This window comes from Pyxicephalus adspersus, chromosome 4 (assembly GCF_032062135.1).
Source record: "Pyxicephalus adspersus chromosome 4, UCB_Pads_2.0, whole genome shotgun sequence".
NCBI lineage: Eukaryota > Metazoa > Chordata > Amphibia > Anura > Pyxicephalidae > Pyxicephalus > Pyxicephalus adspersus.
In genome coordinates, this window is record NC_092861.1 from 110,563,147 (window position 1) to 110,584,502 (window position 21,356).

General features: G+C 36.4%; 1 protein-coding gene across 1 annotated transcript in view; it reads left to right on the forward strand.

The window, feature by feature from the left end:
* ADGB (androglobin) overlaps positions 1–21,356 on the forward strand; it is a 103,677-nt gene that overhangs the window by 60,055 nt on the left and 22,266 nt on the right. The window contains exons 15-24 of the mRNA XM_072410247.1: positions 279–393; positions 1,418–1,591; positions 3,698–3,833; positions 4,248–4,379; positions 11,733–11,826; positions 13,130–13,261; positions 13,345–13,498; positions 17,537–17,724; positions 18,598–18,782; positions 20,675–20,838. Of these exons, the coding sequence (XP_072266348.1) occupies positions 279–393; positions 1,418–1,591; positions 3,698–3,833; positions 4,248–4,379; positions 11,733–11,826; positions 13,130–13,261; positions 13,345–13,498; positions 17,537–17,724; positions 18,598–18,782; positions 20,675–20,838 (1,474 nt within the window). The remainder of the gene's footprint in view (positions 1–278; positions 394–1,417; positions 1,592–3,697; positions 3,834–4,247; positions 4,380–11,732; positions 11,827–13,129; positions 13,262–13,344; positions 13,499–17,536; positions 17,725–18,597; positions 18,783–20,674; positions 20,839–21,356) is intronic.

Sequence of the window (21,356 nt, forward strand, 5' to 3'; positions counted from 1 at the left end):
TAATTTGTAGAGTACAGGAGAAGCAAAGAGATTTTTTTCACAGGGTATCAGGACCTGATAAGAAGGAATCTACCAAAAAGACAGTTCATTTTGACTGTAGTATTACAACAGTTTCTATGAAATCTCTGCATTACAAGTACTCTATATGGGTAAAAATAAACTTTCAGAAAGAACCACAAAATATTTTCCTTTATAGCATTATGTTTTAAAAGAATGTTCAAAGTGTAAAGTCTATTTTAATACTTTATTAGATAATACTTTTTATGTCTTTATTGCAGCCGTCATGTCGTACACTTCACCGCAAGTTCCCCCTTAGGGCACCATATCCACCTATGTAGTACAGTTCCATTTGTCTTTGGTGATGAGGAAACTGTTATGCCATATCTTGACAAGGTACATGTTCCCATGGAAACTAGGGAATTACTGGGTCACTGTACATGATTTATGGTATTCTCATTGTATTTCACATTATGTTTTAGAGGACAACATTGTAAATGTTTTATGAAAAAATGTGATATGGTAATTGTTTATTATGCTGTATCTTTGGCAACAGTAACTTTAAAAAGCTCACTGATGAACATTGACTATTGAATTTATGGAATCAGGTAATCCAAAACTGATATTTCAGTTCAGAGTAGATGCCAGCGAATTGAAATACACTTTGGGACTTTGGCTACATGATAGCTTGCATCTCCAAGTAACTTCACCAACTCATGTTTGATTTTGCACCTAAGTTTTATGTACAACTTGCATGTTCCTTGACCTGGCTATTATTCATATAGCAAAAATTTACATTTTAACATAAATTAGGACTTTGTTATGTTAAATGTTATAGGTGTCTGTATTATGGTTGGTATATATAGTTCCATATCTAGTACTGGCAGTGATTAGGTATTAAACCATTAAACAAAATATAATTATTCTATTAAGTCAGTATGGGGACAGAAAAGTTTGTTTTAAATGCATTTCTAAGGTGAATGTTAAAAACGATGATAATAGTGTCCATTTTTTATATAATAGTGCCCTAATTTATTATAATTTATTATATTTTGTTATAATTATCATGTGCACATCCTACCCAAAAAAATTGCACAAAAAAGGAAGCTAGACCTTCCAGTCCTGTAATCTGTTTAGCTAAATCATTAGCCTAATATCTGGACAGTCAGACATGTGAGAATCCCTTTCATAGGTCCCATACCAAGCAGTACTTTTAAATTTTAGGATATAGCTGTTTTGAAAATTAACATGGAAGTATGGCCACACAATAACAAAGTGAATACTTAGTAGATAGTGGGATTTGAATCAATTACCCTAGTGCTGTAAGGCTTTGGTGCTAATCACTGCATTGACATGCTGCTAAAAAATGTATTTATTTTTTATTTTTATTGAACTTAATTTTATTTATTTTATTTTACAGGAAAGTTATCGATTTATGGAAAAGGCAACAAGTATATTAAAAGCTATACTAAACGTGATGCATACCTTCAGCAATGAAAATGAACTAACCAGGGCGTTTAAAGAATTGATGTTAACACACTATCCTCAGGAAATCAAATTAAAGCACTTGGGAAAAACAGAAGAACACTTTAAGGTAAATATATTTTCTTTTTTTTAAAATGCTTCAAGCACGGGAACTTGTAAATGTTTCGGCTACAAGGCAGAAAACTGGGACCCTTTCCTGGCACAACGTTTTAGCTACTATTGTTCTGCTGCTTTGTTGTTAAAAAGGTTTCTCTTCTTCACTTATGTTACAGCTACAGAAAATTTCAAAGAAACTTGGAGTTTAACATCTTTAAGAGCATGTTTTTCCTAACAGCTTGTAAACATTCAAGGACTAAAACATTTAACGTAAAATCCCAACTAAAATCACATAATCTGAAATTAGCTTAGGCAGTGTTAGGATATGCTCATCAGCCCGGCGACTCCGTGCTGTGTACCATCATGATATAAAACACTGTCTGTTCTGTCCAGTGATGGAATTTGCAGCAGCAAGGAGAAATAAGATACCAGCAGCCCCTCCTTTCCTTTAACTGTGCAGCCTGATGGATTTATGGCATCCCCAGCATCCATTGTTAGGCTGTGCACAGCTGAAGGGGATTCTAGAGGCTGATAAGCTCCTGACTCATGCACTGCTATTGGCTGCTTGGACTTTAAAGCCTCTCTGCTCCCAGTCAGCAGTGCCTCTTGTAGTGTATAGCTGGGCTAATCTGTGCGGAAGTGTGGTTTTGTGTGTGGATTTTTCTGTTGCTAAACTTGCCTGTTCCTGACCTATTGTTTGTACGCCACCTGGACCGACCTTTTGCCTGTGACCCTGAATCTGCTTGTGTTTTGCCCTTGTGTACTTCATTCGGTGTACGGATATACTGTGTATGACCTCTGCTCTGTATTCTGGACTTGGCTCTGTTGCAATCTTGGTACTGCTTATCTGTGGACTCCTGGCTTGCTGCCAGCCCATTCCCAGACACCAACCCTTGCGCAGTAAGTCCTGGGGGCAACCTAGTGTTGGGAGACGCAACCAGTCTTCTGAGGCAGAGCGGAGGCTTACTAAAGGTGAAGACTGCGGTGTTAGATTGGGGGACTGGTGTCTGGTGGGTATTGATGCTGACCAGGGCCTTACATGCACACATTGTTTTAACAACATCCATCCATCATACACTTACTTCCAGTTGGCTATTACAAAATTTGCACAGGGGATCTTGATATTACTGAGTAACCAGGTATGCAACAGTTAGAACTAATGCAATCAGTAATTTAACAGACCTGCAATATAAGTCTGGTACTTGTGCTGAAGGGTATGGCTGTCACTTGGCTGTTCCAGGAAAGAACACTGGAATAGAAAATGTACTATATATACTTAAACCAAGATTTGTTTTCTCTCAAAATGTTATTAGAAAAAAAATCTCGCTTTATACTGGAGTCACACCTAGTGGCATGTGCTCAAACTGCATGTGACTCTATTCACTGGTGGTCTACAATAATACACAATGGATCATTTATGAGCAAATAACCCATCATAACTGACTCAAAAGTGTAAAATATGTTAACATGTAAAAAGGGAGAGCTGGGAAGACTATTCCGGCTGAACCTGTGTGATTTTATTTTTCTTTCTTTTAAAGAAAAGTTTAAAAAATAAAGCCCAATGAATTTATATAGTAAATGCTTAATCAAAAGTCAGTATTACCTTTGAATTATTATAAATGCTGATAAGTCAGGAATAAATATATAGTACATGACCTACTGTGGTGGGTGGACACAGCAATGTTAACTCCATATTGTACTTGCATTTTGCTGATTATAAAAAGTAGACCTCAGCATGGAGCCTCTGGTGTTCCACTGAGTTCTTTCTGCATTACATTGTGGAGTGGAGGAGAAGCTGGTCAGATGCTGTGCCTTTTAAATGTGGCAGGTCAATAGGAATACTTGGAAGTGGAGCTAACTGGGAAGTCCCTTTACTACCTGGAAGGGTCACACCTTTGCCTGTCAGAATAGATCCCATCCCAAGATGGTAAGAACCCCAACAATGAGCTCATAGAGTTTATGGAGTATTATGGAATGTTTTTTGATACTGCTATTCGTTTTGTTAAGTTCTCACATAAAGTACATTTATCTTTTAGTGGCATCATTCTATGACTAATAATGTAAGATTTTTTCCTCATTATTCCCAGTTGTCCTGAACTTGGTTGTATTTTCATTTCAGTCTTTTAACATTGCTTTGTGGAAAATTATGAGTGAAGCTGTTGGAAACAAAATAACGCTTGACTTGGTATTTGCATTCCGAGCTTTCACATTGGATTTTTCCACTATTACATCGGCAGAATCTCATTCCATGCAAGGTATCTATTCAATTGTACTTGATCTATCCCTGGTTAGCAGTTTCCCCACACAATTTCTAATAATGCTTCTAATAAACATTACAGATATTCATGTATATAACAATCAAGAAAATCATTACTTAAGTAGAATGCAAAGCAACATAACTATGTTGGGAAAGCTTCTGCCTCTAAGAAAATGTTATAAAGTGTATTTTAGGTAAAATAAAATATGTAGATATATTGTTTGAGTTTGAATTTTTAAAATGCAACCATTAACCAGGTAATTAATGTTTAGGTGTATGTATGTCATTGTGGAGTTAACCAAGAATCACTTCTTAAATATGGAAAATGATTTTTGGAGTGGTGTCAATAGAATACATTTATATTTATTGAAATATTTTGAAATTTTTATTCTAATACTAATCTGTATTTTAGATTCCAAACCTGGTGTCCCCGCTTCCTGGCAAAATAGAACAGCTACAGCTTTAGAGGAAACTTCTGCAATTAAACTGCAAGCTTGGTGGAGACAACTGTTCATTAAGAAATGTTGGAATGCCAGAAAATCAGGTAAATAAAAATGGAGTTAGGAAGACACCAAAATAAAATCAAGCCCATCAAGTTCAACCACTATGAAAATTACATTTCCCAGATAAACCTCTATACACATAGTGGATCCAGAGAAAAGCATAACAAACCCTAGTTCAATTGGCTGCAGGGGAAAAAAATCCTTCCTGATCCTGTGAGGCATCTGAATGTTCCCTGGATCAACAGTTTTTCTCTTAGGACAGTAATACCCAGTTATTTTCTGTGCTTCTAAAAAAGCATACAGCTTTTTCCTAAAGCAAGCTATAGTACTATTTCCTGAGGGAGCTTATTCCACATTTTCACAGTCCTTACTATGAAGAATCCCTTCCTTATCCCTTATCCCTTCCTTCCTGGAGATTACATTTCTTTTCCTGCGGACGCAAAGAGGTCTTTGTTGTCATTGGTAATGATCCTAAAGTGAATAATAGAGAAGCAAGTTTTCTATATGGACCGTATATAGATATATATATAGGGCTATCATATCGATTCATATAGATTCAGTTCATCTAAGCTGAGCTCTTCAATTCCTTTTATTAGTTTAGTTGCCTGTCTCTGCACTTCTAATTTCACAAAACCTTTGTTTGTGAACTGATGCTAATACTGGACTGCATATTTCATGTGAGGTCTGACCAAAGCTTTGTACAGGAGCATGATTATGTCCCGACTTCTTTTAATACAAAAACATACTTTGCTAGCTTTATGTCACACTTACCTCTTCCTCACTAAAGTGCAGCTGCCTAATTCCTGCGCATGCGAACAGTTCTGACTTTGGGCATGCCTGCGCTCCAAAGTTTTATCAGTATCGCCCATCCTGTCGGCCAATCAGGAAATAGCCTATTATTCATCCCTGGCTATTTAGCTAGCTCAGACACAGCACTCAGTGTTTGTGCAACGTGTCCCCACTAGTGCCGAGCGCATAGCTTTGATAAGCAATTCCTGTACACCTGATGGTTAATTCAATGTTTTCCCTGTCCAGCCTCAATGTTAAGCCCTTGTTGCCTACTCTGTTTTTTCCCCAGCTCATTCCCTTGTGTTGTTCCAGTGTTCCTCTTTGTATGTAGTTATTCCTGTGTTACCTGTACCTCCTGTTGCTTTCCGTGTTTGCAGTGGCCCCTGTGTCACTGGTTTCTTTTTCCTAGATCCCTGGTATTTGACCCCTAGCTTGTGACCTTTAGCTTGCTCCCTGCCTTGACCCTGGCCTTCCTTGACAATTATTCTGCTTAGTGATTTGGTACCGTGTATCTTCCTGCCCACCTTGGTGTGCCCAAGGACCACAACCTGTCAGTAACCAGCAGCGCAACATCCTCACCACTAGAGACTCTGAAGAAGACCTGGTTACTGCTAAGACTCTACGCCTTGGCCCTTCTCAGGGCTCACACCATTTCTGTGCAAGCTGTAGTGCCCCCTAGTGGCCCTGTTTCCCCAAGCATGACACTTTAGATATGGCTGCCTGGCATTGCATGATATTATTAGGTCTATGATCCCCCAAAACCCACAGATCTTTTTCCATATCTGACTCCCCCCAAATGTAGTCCCTCTAGACAGAATGGAGCATGCATGTTGTTAGCCCCCAAGTGCATAACTTTACATTAATCAATATTAAATGTAATTTGCCCAATCAAACAGTGCCTTCAGGTCTGCTTAGATTATAAACATCCTGTATGGACTTATTTCCATTAGATAGTTTGGTGTCATCTGCTAACACAGAAATGCTACTTTAAATCCAAAATTCTATATGTTTCATAAAGACATTAAAGGTCCAAAAAAAATGAACCATGGGGTACACTGCTAATGATCATTCAGTGTATGAATCATTTTTACCTAATCTCTTGAATGCCTTTTTAAGCCAGTTCCCTATCCATTTACAGATTGTGTTTTCCAAACCTATAGACCTTAACTTGCATATTAAGCGTCTGTGGGGTACTATGTCGAATGCTTTTGCAAAGTCCAAGTACACTTTATAAACTGCTATTCTACTGCCTACCTGTTTACTTACTTGCTCATAAAAGGAGAATAAATTTGTTTTTAATCTTTCCTGAATCTGTGCTGACTATCACTTATCATATAAGAATAAAAAAAGTAAGTCCACCTTTTCTTTTATCACCAGTTATCAACCCTGGTACATCCTTTTCAGGAGCCTAAATGCTCAGATCAAAAATTGGGGTTTGCCTTACTTTTGTTGCCTCTACTTTTTTTAATAGTTTGCAGTCTGTCTTTCATTTTAAAATTTTGCATATTTGATTTTCTTTTTATATCTTTTGTTAAGTTTTAATAATTTTCAAATTTTAAAGGTGATGTTTCATTTTAATATTTTTGAAATACCCTTTTCTTATTCTTTATGGCTTTTTTAACATTATTTGTGAGCACATAAGTTTTAGTTTTAGCCACTTTTACCCATTCAAATATTTTTTGCACTGTGTTTGTGTAGAACAGACTTGAAACACATTTTAGTTCTGTGTTCTTTGTGGACAATATTCCCTCCCAGTCCAAGTAATAGAGAGCCGATGTTAATAACTGAAATGTTTTTCTCTAAAATGTAATGTTTTTATCTTCCCTGTTTTTCCTGTCTACAAATTGTATTTTTTTCTTTTATATTCACATTTGTTATAGGCTCTGCATTGTTAGAAAAAAACTAGGTCCAGCAGAGTTTCATTTCTAGTTTGGGCTTCTCTAAATTGTACCATACCATTTTATTTTTGTTGTACCTGTAGTGATATTACCTCAATCAATGTCAGGGTAGGTAAAATCACTGATCACTACCACCGTCCCAGCCTGTGCAGCCTTTTCTATTTGTGCAAGTACCGTAGTTGATTCTCCATTTCTTCTTTAGCACTAGGGGGCCTAAAGCAGACTCCAATATTTAACTGGGTATTATGCATCATGAAACACCACCCATAATGTGTCAACCTCATCCCTTGCTCCATCCACAAATTTTTTCATACTCACTTTCAGATCACCCCTCGCATACAGACAGATGCCACCACCTTTTCGTTTTACTCTTTCGTCTTTCTGAAAGAAAAAAAAAAAGTCCCCTGTGGTACATCTACACACTTTTCTACCTTTTACTATAATAGCTATTTCATCATGTCTTATAAAGACTGATTCCTAAATGGAAGGGACTGTTTTTTATTATTACCTCTTGAACACAGTCCTTTTGTTCTAATATGGAAAGCTGTGACTTTGTAGCCTTTGAAAAAAAAGCCTTACAAAAAAATCTCAACACAAATGAAATCCCCATTGCAGTGGATGCCTAAAATGTTACCTGTACCTTAATGCAGACTTCTGTAGATCCCCATACTGTACTTTTTTTATTTACATGTTTAGGAATTTACATTGGATGCAGATTGAATACATTAAATGAAATGGTAACATTAATGAAAGTAACATTAAATTAGAAAAAAGCTTGTGTATCTGTCTTTTAATATTTATTTTTATTAGTTTATAAGTTTTCTAGGGTTTAGCTTTAGAGAGTGCAAATGCCCCATAAGTTTGTGTACATAAAATACCAGGGCTAAATGTCTTTTGGTACACACGTCCTGTCAAAACCCCTTAATTTAAAGAAGATAACAAGTTCATTAGAAGAATGGATAAAGCAGTGATCTCACCTGGCCCTTTTAGCCGGGTGTACCACCCGGCACTTTTCAGTAACCACCCCGCTGTTTTTAGGTGGTCACCCAAAACAGGGACCTCTCCAATTCTGGGGTGAATATTGGATAAAGGTTCCTAAATTTATGCCTAGTAAGAACCCTATAAAAAGACCCATATCACCAAGCTAACTCACTTTCAAATTGACTGCATTGTTTACAGTATATTAATAATAATAAAAATAATAATATTAATAATAATAGAATAATACAGCATACTTATATAATATACACCTTGAAAGAATTACTTAATCCCAAAATTATTTTTAAAAATATATTCTGTCATAAATGGCAAATTAGTTAAATGCAATAAATGTCATATTTATACTTTTTGAACTTACACAGCACTTCCACAGACAGTAGAGATCAGAAGTATGTGTTAACTGGTAACTGTGTCTCATTAAACAGCACTTGGACTATGGCAAGGCTATACCAATTAATTTTACCATCTATATCAACTCTTAATGTACTTTTTTTATTTTGTTCTGTTGAATACAGAGCTCAGTAGTTCTAGCTGAACTTTAGCTAAGAATGAGTCAGAGCATGTCTCATCGTTCACTACTCTTATTGATTTTAGTTATCTTATATATATATATTTTAGTTTTATTTTTTTTTAAGCAATTCAAAGTGCTCTGGGAATCCTTTTTTGTACCCATCATTGAAGGACAATTGTTGCAACATGTGTTGGCTTACAGTTGTGCTGTTTGTCCAGTCATATAACGCAGTTCGGAGGTGTAAAGGGACCTATACAGTATTCCATAGAGCATTCTTTGGCACTGCCCAGTGGCATTTATGTAAAGAAGAATTTGTGTAGTAGTACCTGTGCTTTACACAATAATATTGCAGGATTTAAGACAATGATAAAACATACCTTTACTTTCACTGAAAAGCTTAAATTGAGTCCTATGTATAGATGTGTATGTTCACCTAGGGTATGATTGAAAAGTTTAAAGGCATCATTTAGGCTTGTCAAAACATGATGACCAATTAGAAACATATAGCAATACAATGACATTTTTTAGGGTTCTCCAACAAGATTGTCACTTTATTATAAAATCCCAATATTGTATTCTGCATGCTGCTGTTTCCTTGGATTATTCTTGTCAGTTCATCAGAAGTGGGATCTCTCTGCCTCAGACAGCTCTATATAAATTGTCAGATTCCTCTGTTCTCGTCTTAATATGATGTGGCACAGCAAGAGCCTAGCAATTAGGCATAAGATCTGAAAAGTAGTCTCATAGTACTTGGAAGCATTGACAGATGAGACATGAGAGGTGTTTACTTGTAAGACAGGTAGACTAAATTCAGTTTCCAGGCAACAGGACTTTAAATGTACTAGTGAGGTTTAAAAGCAAAAAGAAAAAAGGCTTATGTTTTATTTGGAAAATGTATTTCAGCTAAAAAGATAAAGCAAACATCCTTTGGATTTAGTTGTACAAATGAACATGTAATCAGAATCTAAATGTGATTTGTAGTCCAAATATATTGAAGTGTCATCAAACAAGTTTTATAACGACAAATAAGGAATGTGAAGGGAAATTCTTCTTTTTAAAAGTCTGATTTCAAGTCTCTTTTTGAGCACCACAGTGTATATAATCAAAAAGATAAAATATCACCATTAGTAGCATTGTCTTCAGATTTAGAACAAAAAAGAGCACCTTTTTTGTTCTTTAGTTGTTAATTCTACTGGGGCCACTCTTTCACTCCTTCCTGTCCCCAGTGACCCCAGTAGAATTATCTTTTTGATTATATACACTGTTGTGCACTAAAAGCGACTACCTTTAACACTATTGGGTCACATCATTTTCAACTGCACAAGAAAGTCTGTGTTACGGATTTTAAACAAATAATCTTGTTTTCCAACATCAATGCTTGAATGACTTAATACTAACCTAATTTACATCAACCACTATCCCAACAATTACATGGATGCGGTACTAATAATGTTCTGTCCTTCTGATGAAGCCTATTGGTAAAACGTGTTAATGACTGTAAAAGTTATTGTGTATCATTACAAATCATGTGATTACTGAATTGTCATTTTTTGCATTTTGCAAGCATTTATTGTTTTGTGATACGTTTTTATAAAATTGTATAATAATATGCAACAAATAGTTTTTTAACATTTATTGTGTTGTTAATGTTGATATTTGGCACCTTTTAAAACCCATGCAAATTTACCCTGTTGGGAAAAGAAAACTATTTGGTATTTGTTGTAAATATAAGATAAAACACTTATTAAAAGGTAATATACTCCAAGTATCTGAGTTTTGTAAACCTCCCCAAATTGCTACCTCGTGATGAAGTCTCATTCTGCCACATAATGCACAGAGCACCCTCCTGAGGTTTCTTCATCTTTTGTGAAAATCTGTTTAAATATACACAAATCATTACAGGTGTAAGGTTGATCATAGGGTAAAAAAAAAATAATGACACATAAAAAGAACAAAACAACAAGAAGAAACAACTCCACATGAAAACCATGATGTAACAACCAGGACCTGGTTTCATAGAATAAGCCATTTGCAGTGTATACCTATTAAAACCCATAGGCTTACATGGAATTTCGTTCAGGTAATATCAACCCCAAGTTAGGCCATGGGAAAATATCATGTGGCGGTACTCAGAATGAGACTGGAAAAGAAATTAAAACAAACCAGCCCGTATTGAAAACATCTTCAACTTAACTGGAGGGGTCAGGAAAAAGTAGAGGGATAACTAAGAAAGTGAAGACAGAAACCAAGGGAAAGTTATAGGGTAGGGGTGGACAGGGGAGAGATAGCTAAGGGCAAAAGGAGGCGGAGGAAGGGCAGCTGGGGAAACCATAATATAAACATCACCATGGCGGGCACCAGGGTTTCTTCATCTTTATGTTGTTTTGTCACCTTTTTCCCTCCCCAAGGTTCAACACTCACCTTTCACCTTAAAACTTTAATCTTTGTAGCCCTTTTGGATATTTTGGCACAGAAACTTGTGCACTGCCGTATATGCCTTAGAGGGATCATTTTTGTAGGTTACTGTCTTTTATATTGTCAACAATACACTTTATATTTCTGATATTTTTTTTAATTCATTTTGTATCAAAGTGGACTTGTCATGAAAAAAAAAAATGACACTTACAGGTGAAAAACATTAGATCCCTCGGTGATTCTGGTCTTGAGCTGGGCATGCACAGAAGTGTAACTGTAGCGCATTGAGTGAGATCGTCACTTTCATAAATTTATCATCCCGCAGTGACATATGTATCCCAGAAGGCTGCGGGTTTCCCCTTTAAGGTTGCCAATTTGACAGCCATTTTGTGTTTTTTTTTCTCTTACATTGTTTTCATGTTTCCTGTTCTTAACCCTAAGCTAAGGTGGTGTGAATCTATTATTTTACACCTTCCTAAAATGTTACCTAAAGCATGATGATTGGCCCAAGAGAACTAGAGTATACCTACATTCTATATGTCTTCGGTTATAACAAAATGATTGATGCCTAACAACCCTAACCAACAAATTATATGTGGTTACACACTGACATGGATATTGATAACTAAACCAGTTAAGCAGCTGCAGCAAAACTAGGTCAAGTTGGCTGCAAAACAGCTGATAATATGTACTTCTTTAGTTTGACTAATACATTTAGAGGATGCAAATTATATAATCTGACTTACTGGTATAATGAACATCTATTTTTGTTTAAAACTTAGGAACCAAAGAAAATGCAGTGGTTAAGACAACCTTCGACAGAATTTGTGTCTCTGTTGAATCAAATGCTGAACACTATGGTATTAGTCTACTGAGGTATGTATAACTCTATGTGAACCACACTGGTGTACAGCATATAATATACATATTTATGGGATTTATTTATACCTTACCTTACCTGTGAATTCCATCCACAAGCCCCTGAAAATGGTAATATCACCAAAAAATGCTGGGGAAGGGGGGTCAGGGGGACCTATAAAAGCAACAAAATTGGCAATATGGCAGTTTAAATGTTAATTAGCATCTGAATATCCTTCATTAGTATCTTAATAAGTTTTTGTCTGATGTGGCACTTTCACAAATTCATACATTCTACTGCTTGGAAACCTATTATATTTTAATGGGTTGGGTGACAGTTGTAGTATGAAATAATGCAATGTTATTTAATGGTAACATTTATAACATGGTTTTGGGATGTGCAATACATTGTATTTCTTTGTATTACAACTGTCACCCAGCCTAATATAATACAGTAAAATGTAAGATGTGTGAAAGCTCCACATAGCACAAAAACCTATTCAGAATGCTGGACATTTAGATAATAGTTAATGTTTTAATTCCTATTAAAGCATTTGTTTTGGTTCCCTACACCTAAAAATTGTTTTGCTTAAAAAATGCATTTTAAGGGCCCCCAGACTCCTCCCTATAATTTTGGGAATGTTCGGGGGCTGTGCATTCAACATAAAAGGTGGTGGGTTCAATCCCCACCTACACTTTAATGTTATTTTTGGACAAAATTTCATTCTTTTTAACCTTTTATTTTGGGACATTGTCCTATGGGTCCCCCAGACATATCCTGTCAATTTGGTTACAATTTACCCATAGACACTAATAAATTTAGACTTTCCTACTGACTGCAGTGTAAAATTTCATCTGACAGTAAAAAAGCCTCTGGAGGAATACCTATTTTGAAGAATAGCCTAATGAATTTTGGATGGGCAAATTACAAATTGTACAGTGACCCAGATTTAATAAAGGAGTTACAAGTAGTAATAAAAGAGCAACATGCTGACAGGCAAAACTCCACTGCCAGAGTGGCAGAGCTGGCCACTAAGCCCCACATTCCTATTGGTCCATCACTATGATGGGCAACATTTTTAGCCAACAGGATAGTACAGAGGATAGACACTGGTTGGCAAGCTTTGAAACATTTTTTGAAAAAGATTTGTGTGTGATAGGTAAGTATTGGAGACTGATGCATTTATTAAATGCAGGTTTCCAATGCTACCTGCACATACCTGCAGCAGTTTCTCCCTTATACCTAGTCTGTTAAAGTGTGACCAAGAAAATTAAGTCATGATGTATTCTGTATCTAATTAAAGCAAATAATATTTTGTAGATACTTGTTCAGACACAGCCCTGTTTCACATGAGTATCCCTGCTATGAAGATGAGAAATACAGAATCACATTTACTGATTATTCAGTTACCTACACTGATCAGCCTGCAAACTCTTGGTTTGTGGTGTTCAGGTAAGACAGAGTGCACTAGTGTAACATTTGTTCAAATGGTAACAAAATATTTTGTTTGTAATAAAACTGTCTTTATTTTCCAGAGAAGTATTTAATGTCTCAGAAGATATGCTTGTTGTACCCAAGATGTATACTAGCATCCCAGTCTGTGGACTTCATGTCATTAATAATGATACACTGGAGGAAATCCCCAGGCTGTTCAATAAAGTAGCACCTCATATTTATACCAAAAACAAGGTGAGAGATCTGTAGAACTTCATGTGATACTTTTATTATTCAATTTATTGTGCCAAAAGTTTCTCAGCATGCACTAAATTATTATTATTATTATTCCTCGCTCTTTTTAAAATCAAATAAAAAAAGGATTTGCCTGGATATACAGTACATTTTAAGTGAGCCTCAAGGCTATTTTAGATGTACAGTGAGCTGTTGGCTCAATCGCAGTCCAAACTTCTCCCACTCATTTTCTACATATGACTGTACATGACTATGGCTGCAGGAGATGGTGGCATGGTTCCTAATAATGGCATGTTGCTTTCAGACACACAGTTGTTGATTTGTGCAACAGCTGGGTGCAAATCTGGTTACCTTCGCTGCAATTTGCCATTCTGGGTGCACAGCAGCAGTTTTGCCTACCACTGGTCCAAAAGTGCCCTTACTGAATCGCATCCTAAAAGCTCACCTGTCATTTTGTAACAACTTGCAAAGGACTTTCTGTCCCTATTAAAAAATAAACTTTGCAGTTCTTACCAGAAAATGAAGGATAACTCAACAATGAAAACAGTGGGGAACGCATTTTTTGTTGAGTTAGATCTTACACTTGTTTTTTTACCAACATTTGGGTTGTGAATCCAGAAATGACCCAAATTTTTGCTATTACATCCAGTTTTTACGATAGAGGGTGTCCTCTATTTTTGTCAAAAAACATACAAATTTTACATACAATGAAAAAATAATGAAATAATAACTTAAATGTACTGTTTATTAAAAATTTATTTTGTTCATACAAAGGATTTATTGTTACTCTTTGACATACTCTATTATATATACAGTAAAACATTTAAAAAATTAATCGGGTAAGCGATTAAGGTAAAAATTTACGCTTATAGCTTTTCCTGGAGTGTTCAGTGTTAGGCCAATCCCGCCGGATGCTCCAACAATAGTCAGCCATCATATATACATCCCATCTACCCTGATACCGTCCCTCCATGACCTTCAAATCTTGGTGGAATAGTTCACCTTGCTCATCACTGACTGCACCAAGGTTTTCCGGGAAGTTAGAAAGATGGCTATGCAGAAAATGCACCTTGATGCTCATATTGCAACCAAGAATTTTGTAGCTCTCCAGGAGTTTTCTGGACAATTTCTGTGTAATTTTTTGCTCGTTTGTTTCCAAGAAAGTCATTGACAATGGCTTTGAATGATAACCAAGCATTCTTTTTGACTTCTGACATTGTCCTGATGAAATGTTTATCTTTGATGAGCTGCTGAATCTGTGTACCATCAAACACACCGGCCTTTATTTTTTCAAATGACAGGCTAGGAAATGCCAAGATGAGGTACTTGAAACAGTCTCCATTAGTTGGCAGACCCAGTTTCATGTGCAGAGGTGGGAATATAATATTCTATCAACAAGTGGCTCATTTAGAATGTTTGGACCACCTGGTTTTAGGGCAGATCTTGGAGGTCAATTTCCACCCAACACCTCTCACAAGCTCTGCTGTTTCACATGCACAGATAAAAGGGATACTTGGTGTATCCGCGCTGCCGACCAAGAGGGAAGCATACCATTTTAAGGTCAACAAAAATGACCCAATTGTGTCGGTGATTTTGCAACAACTCAATGACTCTTTATGTCTGTATATTGTTCACAAAAAGAAACTGAATGGCCAATTGGGACTGACCCAAATATATTGCCATTGTGAAGGAGGACACACTTTAAGCTCCACTTTGAGCAATCGATGAATAGTCGCCATTCAGTTGAGTTATAGATTTGAATTCCCAATTCCTCCATTAAACCAGGTATGTTATGGTAATACACAAGGCCACTGTCAGTTCTAAAGTACTGCAGAAATGCAATTTCTCTGCTTCGAAAGTACAATACCTTTGTTCCTTTTTCAATTAACTTTTTCTCATGCAGTCTTGATGCTAGGAGTTCTGAAGCCTTTTCGATAGTCCCAAATCACTTGCCAAATCACTCAACTCATGCTGATCAAATCCCTAACATGCAGAGTCCTCTTCAATTTCAAACTCTTCATCGTTGTCACCTAGTTAATCACCAAAATCATGTTCTTCAAGAGAGGGTAGTGTAACGAAAATTGTCACTGGGATTTCACCTGAATGAGCTACTGGGCGTATAGCCGATGGTAGACTAGGATACTCTATGTTACATTTATTTTTCTTTTTATATCCTGCAGTTTTCACTATACAAAAGTAACAGTCACTGAAATGATCTCCTGGATCCGTAAACCCTCGACACACTTTACAAACCTTATGAGGCGCCCAAGACTTATCTTGATCACCAAGTTTAACTTTGAAATATCCCAAATAGGCTTGCTCTACAAATGTGCTGACGTTCACCCTTTGACTGGAAATATTGAAACTGCCACACATATAACAAAATGAATCGGGTTGTTTAGGCACTTAGGCAGAGCCAGACAATATCTGAAAGAAAGGAAATACATGTGTAAGCAGAAAAATACATTTTGCTTTTTTACTAAGTAGAGCAGCGAACAACCTCTGACCACACTGTCTTGCGTGTAAATGAATGGCCTATACAAATCCACGCTACAGTAATCACATTAATATAAGTGGTATAACTGGTTTGAAAGAAGAAAACTAACTGCACTTTCAGAATCAACATACCTATTTTAGTGTAAATAAACTGAAAAATTGAAGTAAAAATTAAATTTGGTCAAAATTGTTCGCCAGTGATATCCTTCCCTCGCTATGTGTTTGGATGATTGTTGGAAATTTTTTTTATTTCATTTTCCATTACTCCTTGTCCTAACAATTGGGGCAGATGAAGGTACATAACTAAAAGACTCTAAAACATCTCACACTTTTTAATTCAAAATACAATAAAAAATTAAGTTGAAGCTGGGCTTTAGATATGAAGCAAAATATGTTCTTTTTAATTTTGAAGTTTTTGGCTAATCATGAGCTTTATTTTATTTACGAGCAGAGTCTGTATGTTTAGGCGACTAAAGCTGCGTACACACGGCAAATTTTTCTCGCCCGATAATCGGTATCGGCCAATTATCGGGCGAAAATCTGCCGTGTGTACAGTCGGTCGTCGTCCATCGTCCGACGACCGTCCTGGCGGATCCATGGACGATGGACGACGACCGATCCTAATGAAAGGGAAGGGGAGAGCGCGCAGCAGGGTGCCGCTCCGTCGCTCTCCCCCTCCCCTCTCCATAGAGCATGAACGGTGCTGTATGTACAGCATCGTTCATGCATCGTGCAGTCTTTTCTCGTTGGAAAGGATCGTGAAAGATCCTTTCCAACGAGAAAAATTGCAGGTGTGGCACAGAATACAGGCATATGTATGAATTCCCTGTTGGTGATGCATTACATGTATTCACCTGTGTTTTTAATTGTAGTGAAAGAAACAAGGTCGTCTAAGCTGCTTTCCTGTAGAACATTTACATTTCTATTCTGTAGATGATGGAAAATGTATATTCACATGCAATGTCTATGCTTCATATGTGTTCTTAGATCTATATTATTGTAATGAAAAAAAAAGTATTTAGGTGAGTGCAATCTTTTTGGATCAGCTAGGGACAAATATTTGGTTACAGTGTGTTTTGTTTTGTTTAATATTATATTTACTTTTAAACACCTTAAATCTTGTTGCCAGTTGAAAAAGGTTGTAAATATTTACTTAATGTTACATTTCAAGACAGTTATGACCATCTAACTCGTACCTGATTATCAGATTATTTATTACCCAAATTATATTTATTCATTGCATTAGGCATTAGTCATGTATAGAGTTCTGTTACTAATGTCAAACAGGTGAACAAATAATTGTGATGGCAAATTACTCCTGCTTGTGCCTTTGTGTCTCTTAATATTTACCTAATTTTTACTGTGCATATGTATCAAAAATACAGCCACCATCCTTCCATGACAGAGTTATCCAGTTCTTGCTTCTATAGCATTTTCCCACATAACAGCATTCCTATTTATCAGCATCAGTATCAGTAGTACTAATTTTTCATTATTTAATTCATACTATGGTATAAGACAATGTTTATACTCATGTTACAGAAGGGATATACATTCATGGCAGAAGCACATACCGGGGAGTATACATTGCCATCTGGGAAATGGAGACTAAGACTTATTGGTGCCTGTCGCCCTTTACCGTCACTCTCCCGTGACTTGGTAAACAATGCCTTTTCCACAAAAGAAATCAGGGACTACTACATACCTCAAAGCAAGGACCTGATGTTTAGGTAAGTTCAAATGGGAGTTATATTTATTTTTTAGTTGTATATCCTATCTCCTTTACATGCCTTTTTTTCTTCTCTCTGCCACCACCACTAGCAGCTCCAAATATGTTCCATAAGTACTTATGTATTATGTGTATATATATATATATATATTTATACAGGTAGTCCCCGGGTTACATACGAGATAGGGACTTGAATTTGTATGTAAGTCGTAACAGGTACATTATTTTATTAAATACAATTACGACAGATGTTTGTCTCAACATAATATTAGGCAGCATGGTGTCAGTTACTGTAAAAACATCCTCACTGTGAGTTAATCACAAACAAAGCAAAAAAAAATCTACAGCTTAGACATTCATTAATTTCTGGAGCAAGCTGTGCTTTGATATGCAAATTAGAAACAACTTCAGAGTTTGTCTTGGTCATATATATATATATATCATAAATGTGACATTTACTAAATATTCACTGGGAGGGGGTTATTCTATCCCCATATACATCTCCAATTGTTTGCAAATATTGCCCTGAATAATGAGAACTTGTTATTTAATGAAGAGGTTATTAAAGGAGTGAGAATGTTTGAATCAGACTGGGTCAGCCATGTACCTCAACTTGCTTTCTTTTCAATGTCATAATTTGTTATTGTACATGGTCTGTTCTTTTTGAATAGATTTATAAAAGACTTCTTTCAGTTTAGACTAGACAATTATGCAAGGTATTCAGTTTCATCTTCAGAGGAAAATCTCTACACATAAGGTATTCATCCTTTGTACAGAGCCATAAATCTCCTGTCACAATCTGTCAGGAGGACACTTTCAGTCTGTGCTTCTTCTGTAACTTAATGAATTCTTTCTTCTGCTTTTGTGATAAAAGGTACAGCGTAAAAGCAGCAATAGAGCATATTGCAACAGTTCATGTGCAAACTTCAAAGTCAGACGTATTCATCAAGGTACAAATCTTTGATAATCATGAAGAAGTTGTAAGTGTCACCGGCAAAGGTCAAGCAGTGATTCCTGCATTTTGCTTCCTGCCCACTGAAAGGCCTTTAAGTGCTTATTGTAAGTAATTTTCTACTAGCTTGTATTTCTGTACAATATACAAAAATATATATTTAAATGTCATTTTTTTTTCCTTGTGGTTATGAACTGTGAAAGATGCAATGAATGTTTTTAGATCATAAAATGTGGTAATAAATATATATAATAATAAGTAGTGTAGGCAAAAGACATGTGCAAACTGCTCATTTTCTAATACAAATACATAAAACTTCAGAAAACCAGCCTGTGTGTACTGGGTCTAACAAGAAACATTGACTAGCACCGCTGCTGGTGACCTGCACATAAATCAAATTATACACTGCTTAGCGTGCATGTTTTACACTGTACAGTACAGTCCTAAAAGGGGATTTTTTATCTGTGTAATTGACTTGCTTGTCACAGCTGATTAGTGTCACTACAAAAAGTGAAAAAGAAACTTAGGGCTGTAAGGCCCTGGTCCAGCAAAAGTACACATTAGACACAAGTCCCATGATCTAATGCCACAGTCTTTGCCCATAGCAAGCCCTTGCTTAGCCTCAGGAGACTGGTTGCCTCTCCCAGGACACAGTTGTTTTTTTAATTAGCTTAATGTCTTCCAGGCATTTCGCCATTGTGTTGCCTTTGGCTGCTGTAATTGTTCTCAAAAGATCAGAACAAACCACCAGAACATTTTCCCCATCTCCTTATTGTTCTCTGTAAATATAAGCACTGTGGAGAAAGTTAAGTTTCAAAGTTTACAACACATTCAGAGTTTAGCTTTTATTTCTGAAAGTAGATTCTGGAAGGCAAACAACCTTCTAATATACACAACCAGCAGATGTTTCTAAATTGTCAAAAAGGACTGGAAACAGATTTTGCGGATCTCTGAGAATAAATAGCTTCACATTAACAGCAGCCTGATCAGTAGCGTTGCAGCTGACATAAAGGCACCTTTTACTTTTTGCTATATCAGTCGGTGAGTCGGTTCAGAAATGCTGTAAAATGTGGGAGGAAACCGTTGTTGATGGGTGGGGTATATGTGTCACAATGGCTTTTTTTATATATTTACTGTGAATCTCATTTATATGGTCACATTTTCTGAATATGTGGCTGCAGATATTTGTAAACCGCATTGTTCAATTTAAAATCAAATCTAAATACAACAAAAATTAACATACTGCATCTTGCTAGCCTTCCAATCTCGTACTTGCATATATTCAACATTCATTGTACTGTATTATCACTAGACAGTATTTATGGAGAAGCAGCATTGCAAACCTCTCCTATTTTCGTACCGTGGATAGCAGTGTTCTCCCCAGCCCCTTTTAGTAAGGCAGACCACCGAGCACTTTTCAGTAACCACCCAGCTGTTTTTTGGTGTTACTCAAGAGTTGGGTCACAATGCAGGGGCTGCCACCCGCCTACAATTTCTTCCTACCTGTTTTAAAACACTTGGGTTAAGCACTGAATAGATAGTTTGTTAATCTTCATAGTTATCTGGATATTGTAACTGTTAGGAATGAAACACAAATAGATAGGATAGGATTTCTGAAATGGTATAGTTAAAAGGGGAAAAACAACAGAAGCTCATCTATGGGGTTTACATACCCCTTATTTATAAAAGACAGTCATCATCCAAATTTAAAAATGTAAAAACACATGAAAAAGTCGCCAACCACTTTTAGATTTTGCAGAGAATTTATCTTTATTTCAGGAAGTCTTGGCTACTGCAGAGGACCTCGGTTATAAAAGTCCCATGCAACCCTTTCCAATAGTAAATGTATGCAATGATGTAGATAACGATGTAGAGAAGAGTTAAGAAATTTTGGCTGCAGGATCCAGCACTTTTAGAATTAGGAGTCATGTTGATTGCTCAGGCTGCAGACCTTTACTTGCACACTGACATTTTTATTAACTAATATCTCTTATAACAGCAAGCAAAAGCCAGGTCTTGTCAAGTGGAACAAAGAAAGGAAGGAATGGCTCAGGTGGCAGCCAGAGAAACAGCAAGCCTTCATCAAGACCTGGCAGTACAGCTGCAATACAACACACCGAAGAGAATGAAAGCAATGAAGAAAAAACACCCACCCCACAGCCGGTGAGAATTGATGGCCCTCTATACTCTGCTGATTTTGTCCTTTTTATTCTAAATGAATTAAACAATGGTAGTAATAATCACAGCAGTGGAACATAGGAAAAAAGATCTGGGAGCCCCAGAAATAAATAAAAGCCCAGCATATTTATTAACGCAACTTTCCAACTAACACTTAACAAAATGAATTCTTAAAAGCAGATAATTAGTTGATATGGCAAAAAGCTCAGTTTTTGTTTTCTGAATAACTACAGTGCAGGCGTAGAGTTTTGGACAAAAGTAAAGGAAGCAGAAGCAAACTGGCAATATTTTATATACAAAGGGGTTGCTTTCTGGATATCTATACTGAAACTTGAAGGATAAGGGCATTCTTTTTCGCTTGGGTTCTGATCGAAAACCTTCCCATGGGTGGCCCAAATCACATCCATATTACTTCTGGTTTAGGATCATTTGGCCATGCATCCCTATTTATTGTACACCGCTTTGTAATATGTTGGCGCTATATAAATCCTGTTTATTAAATA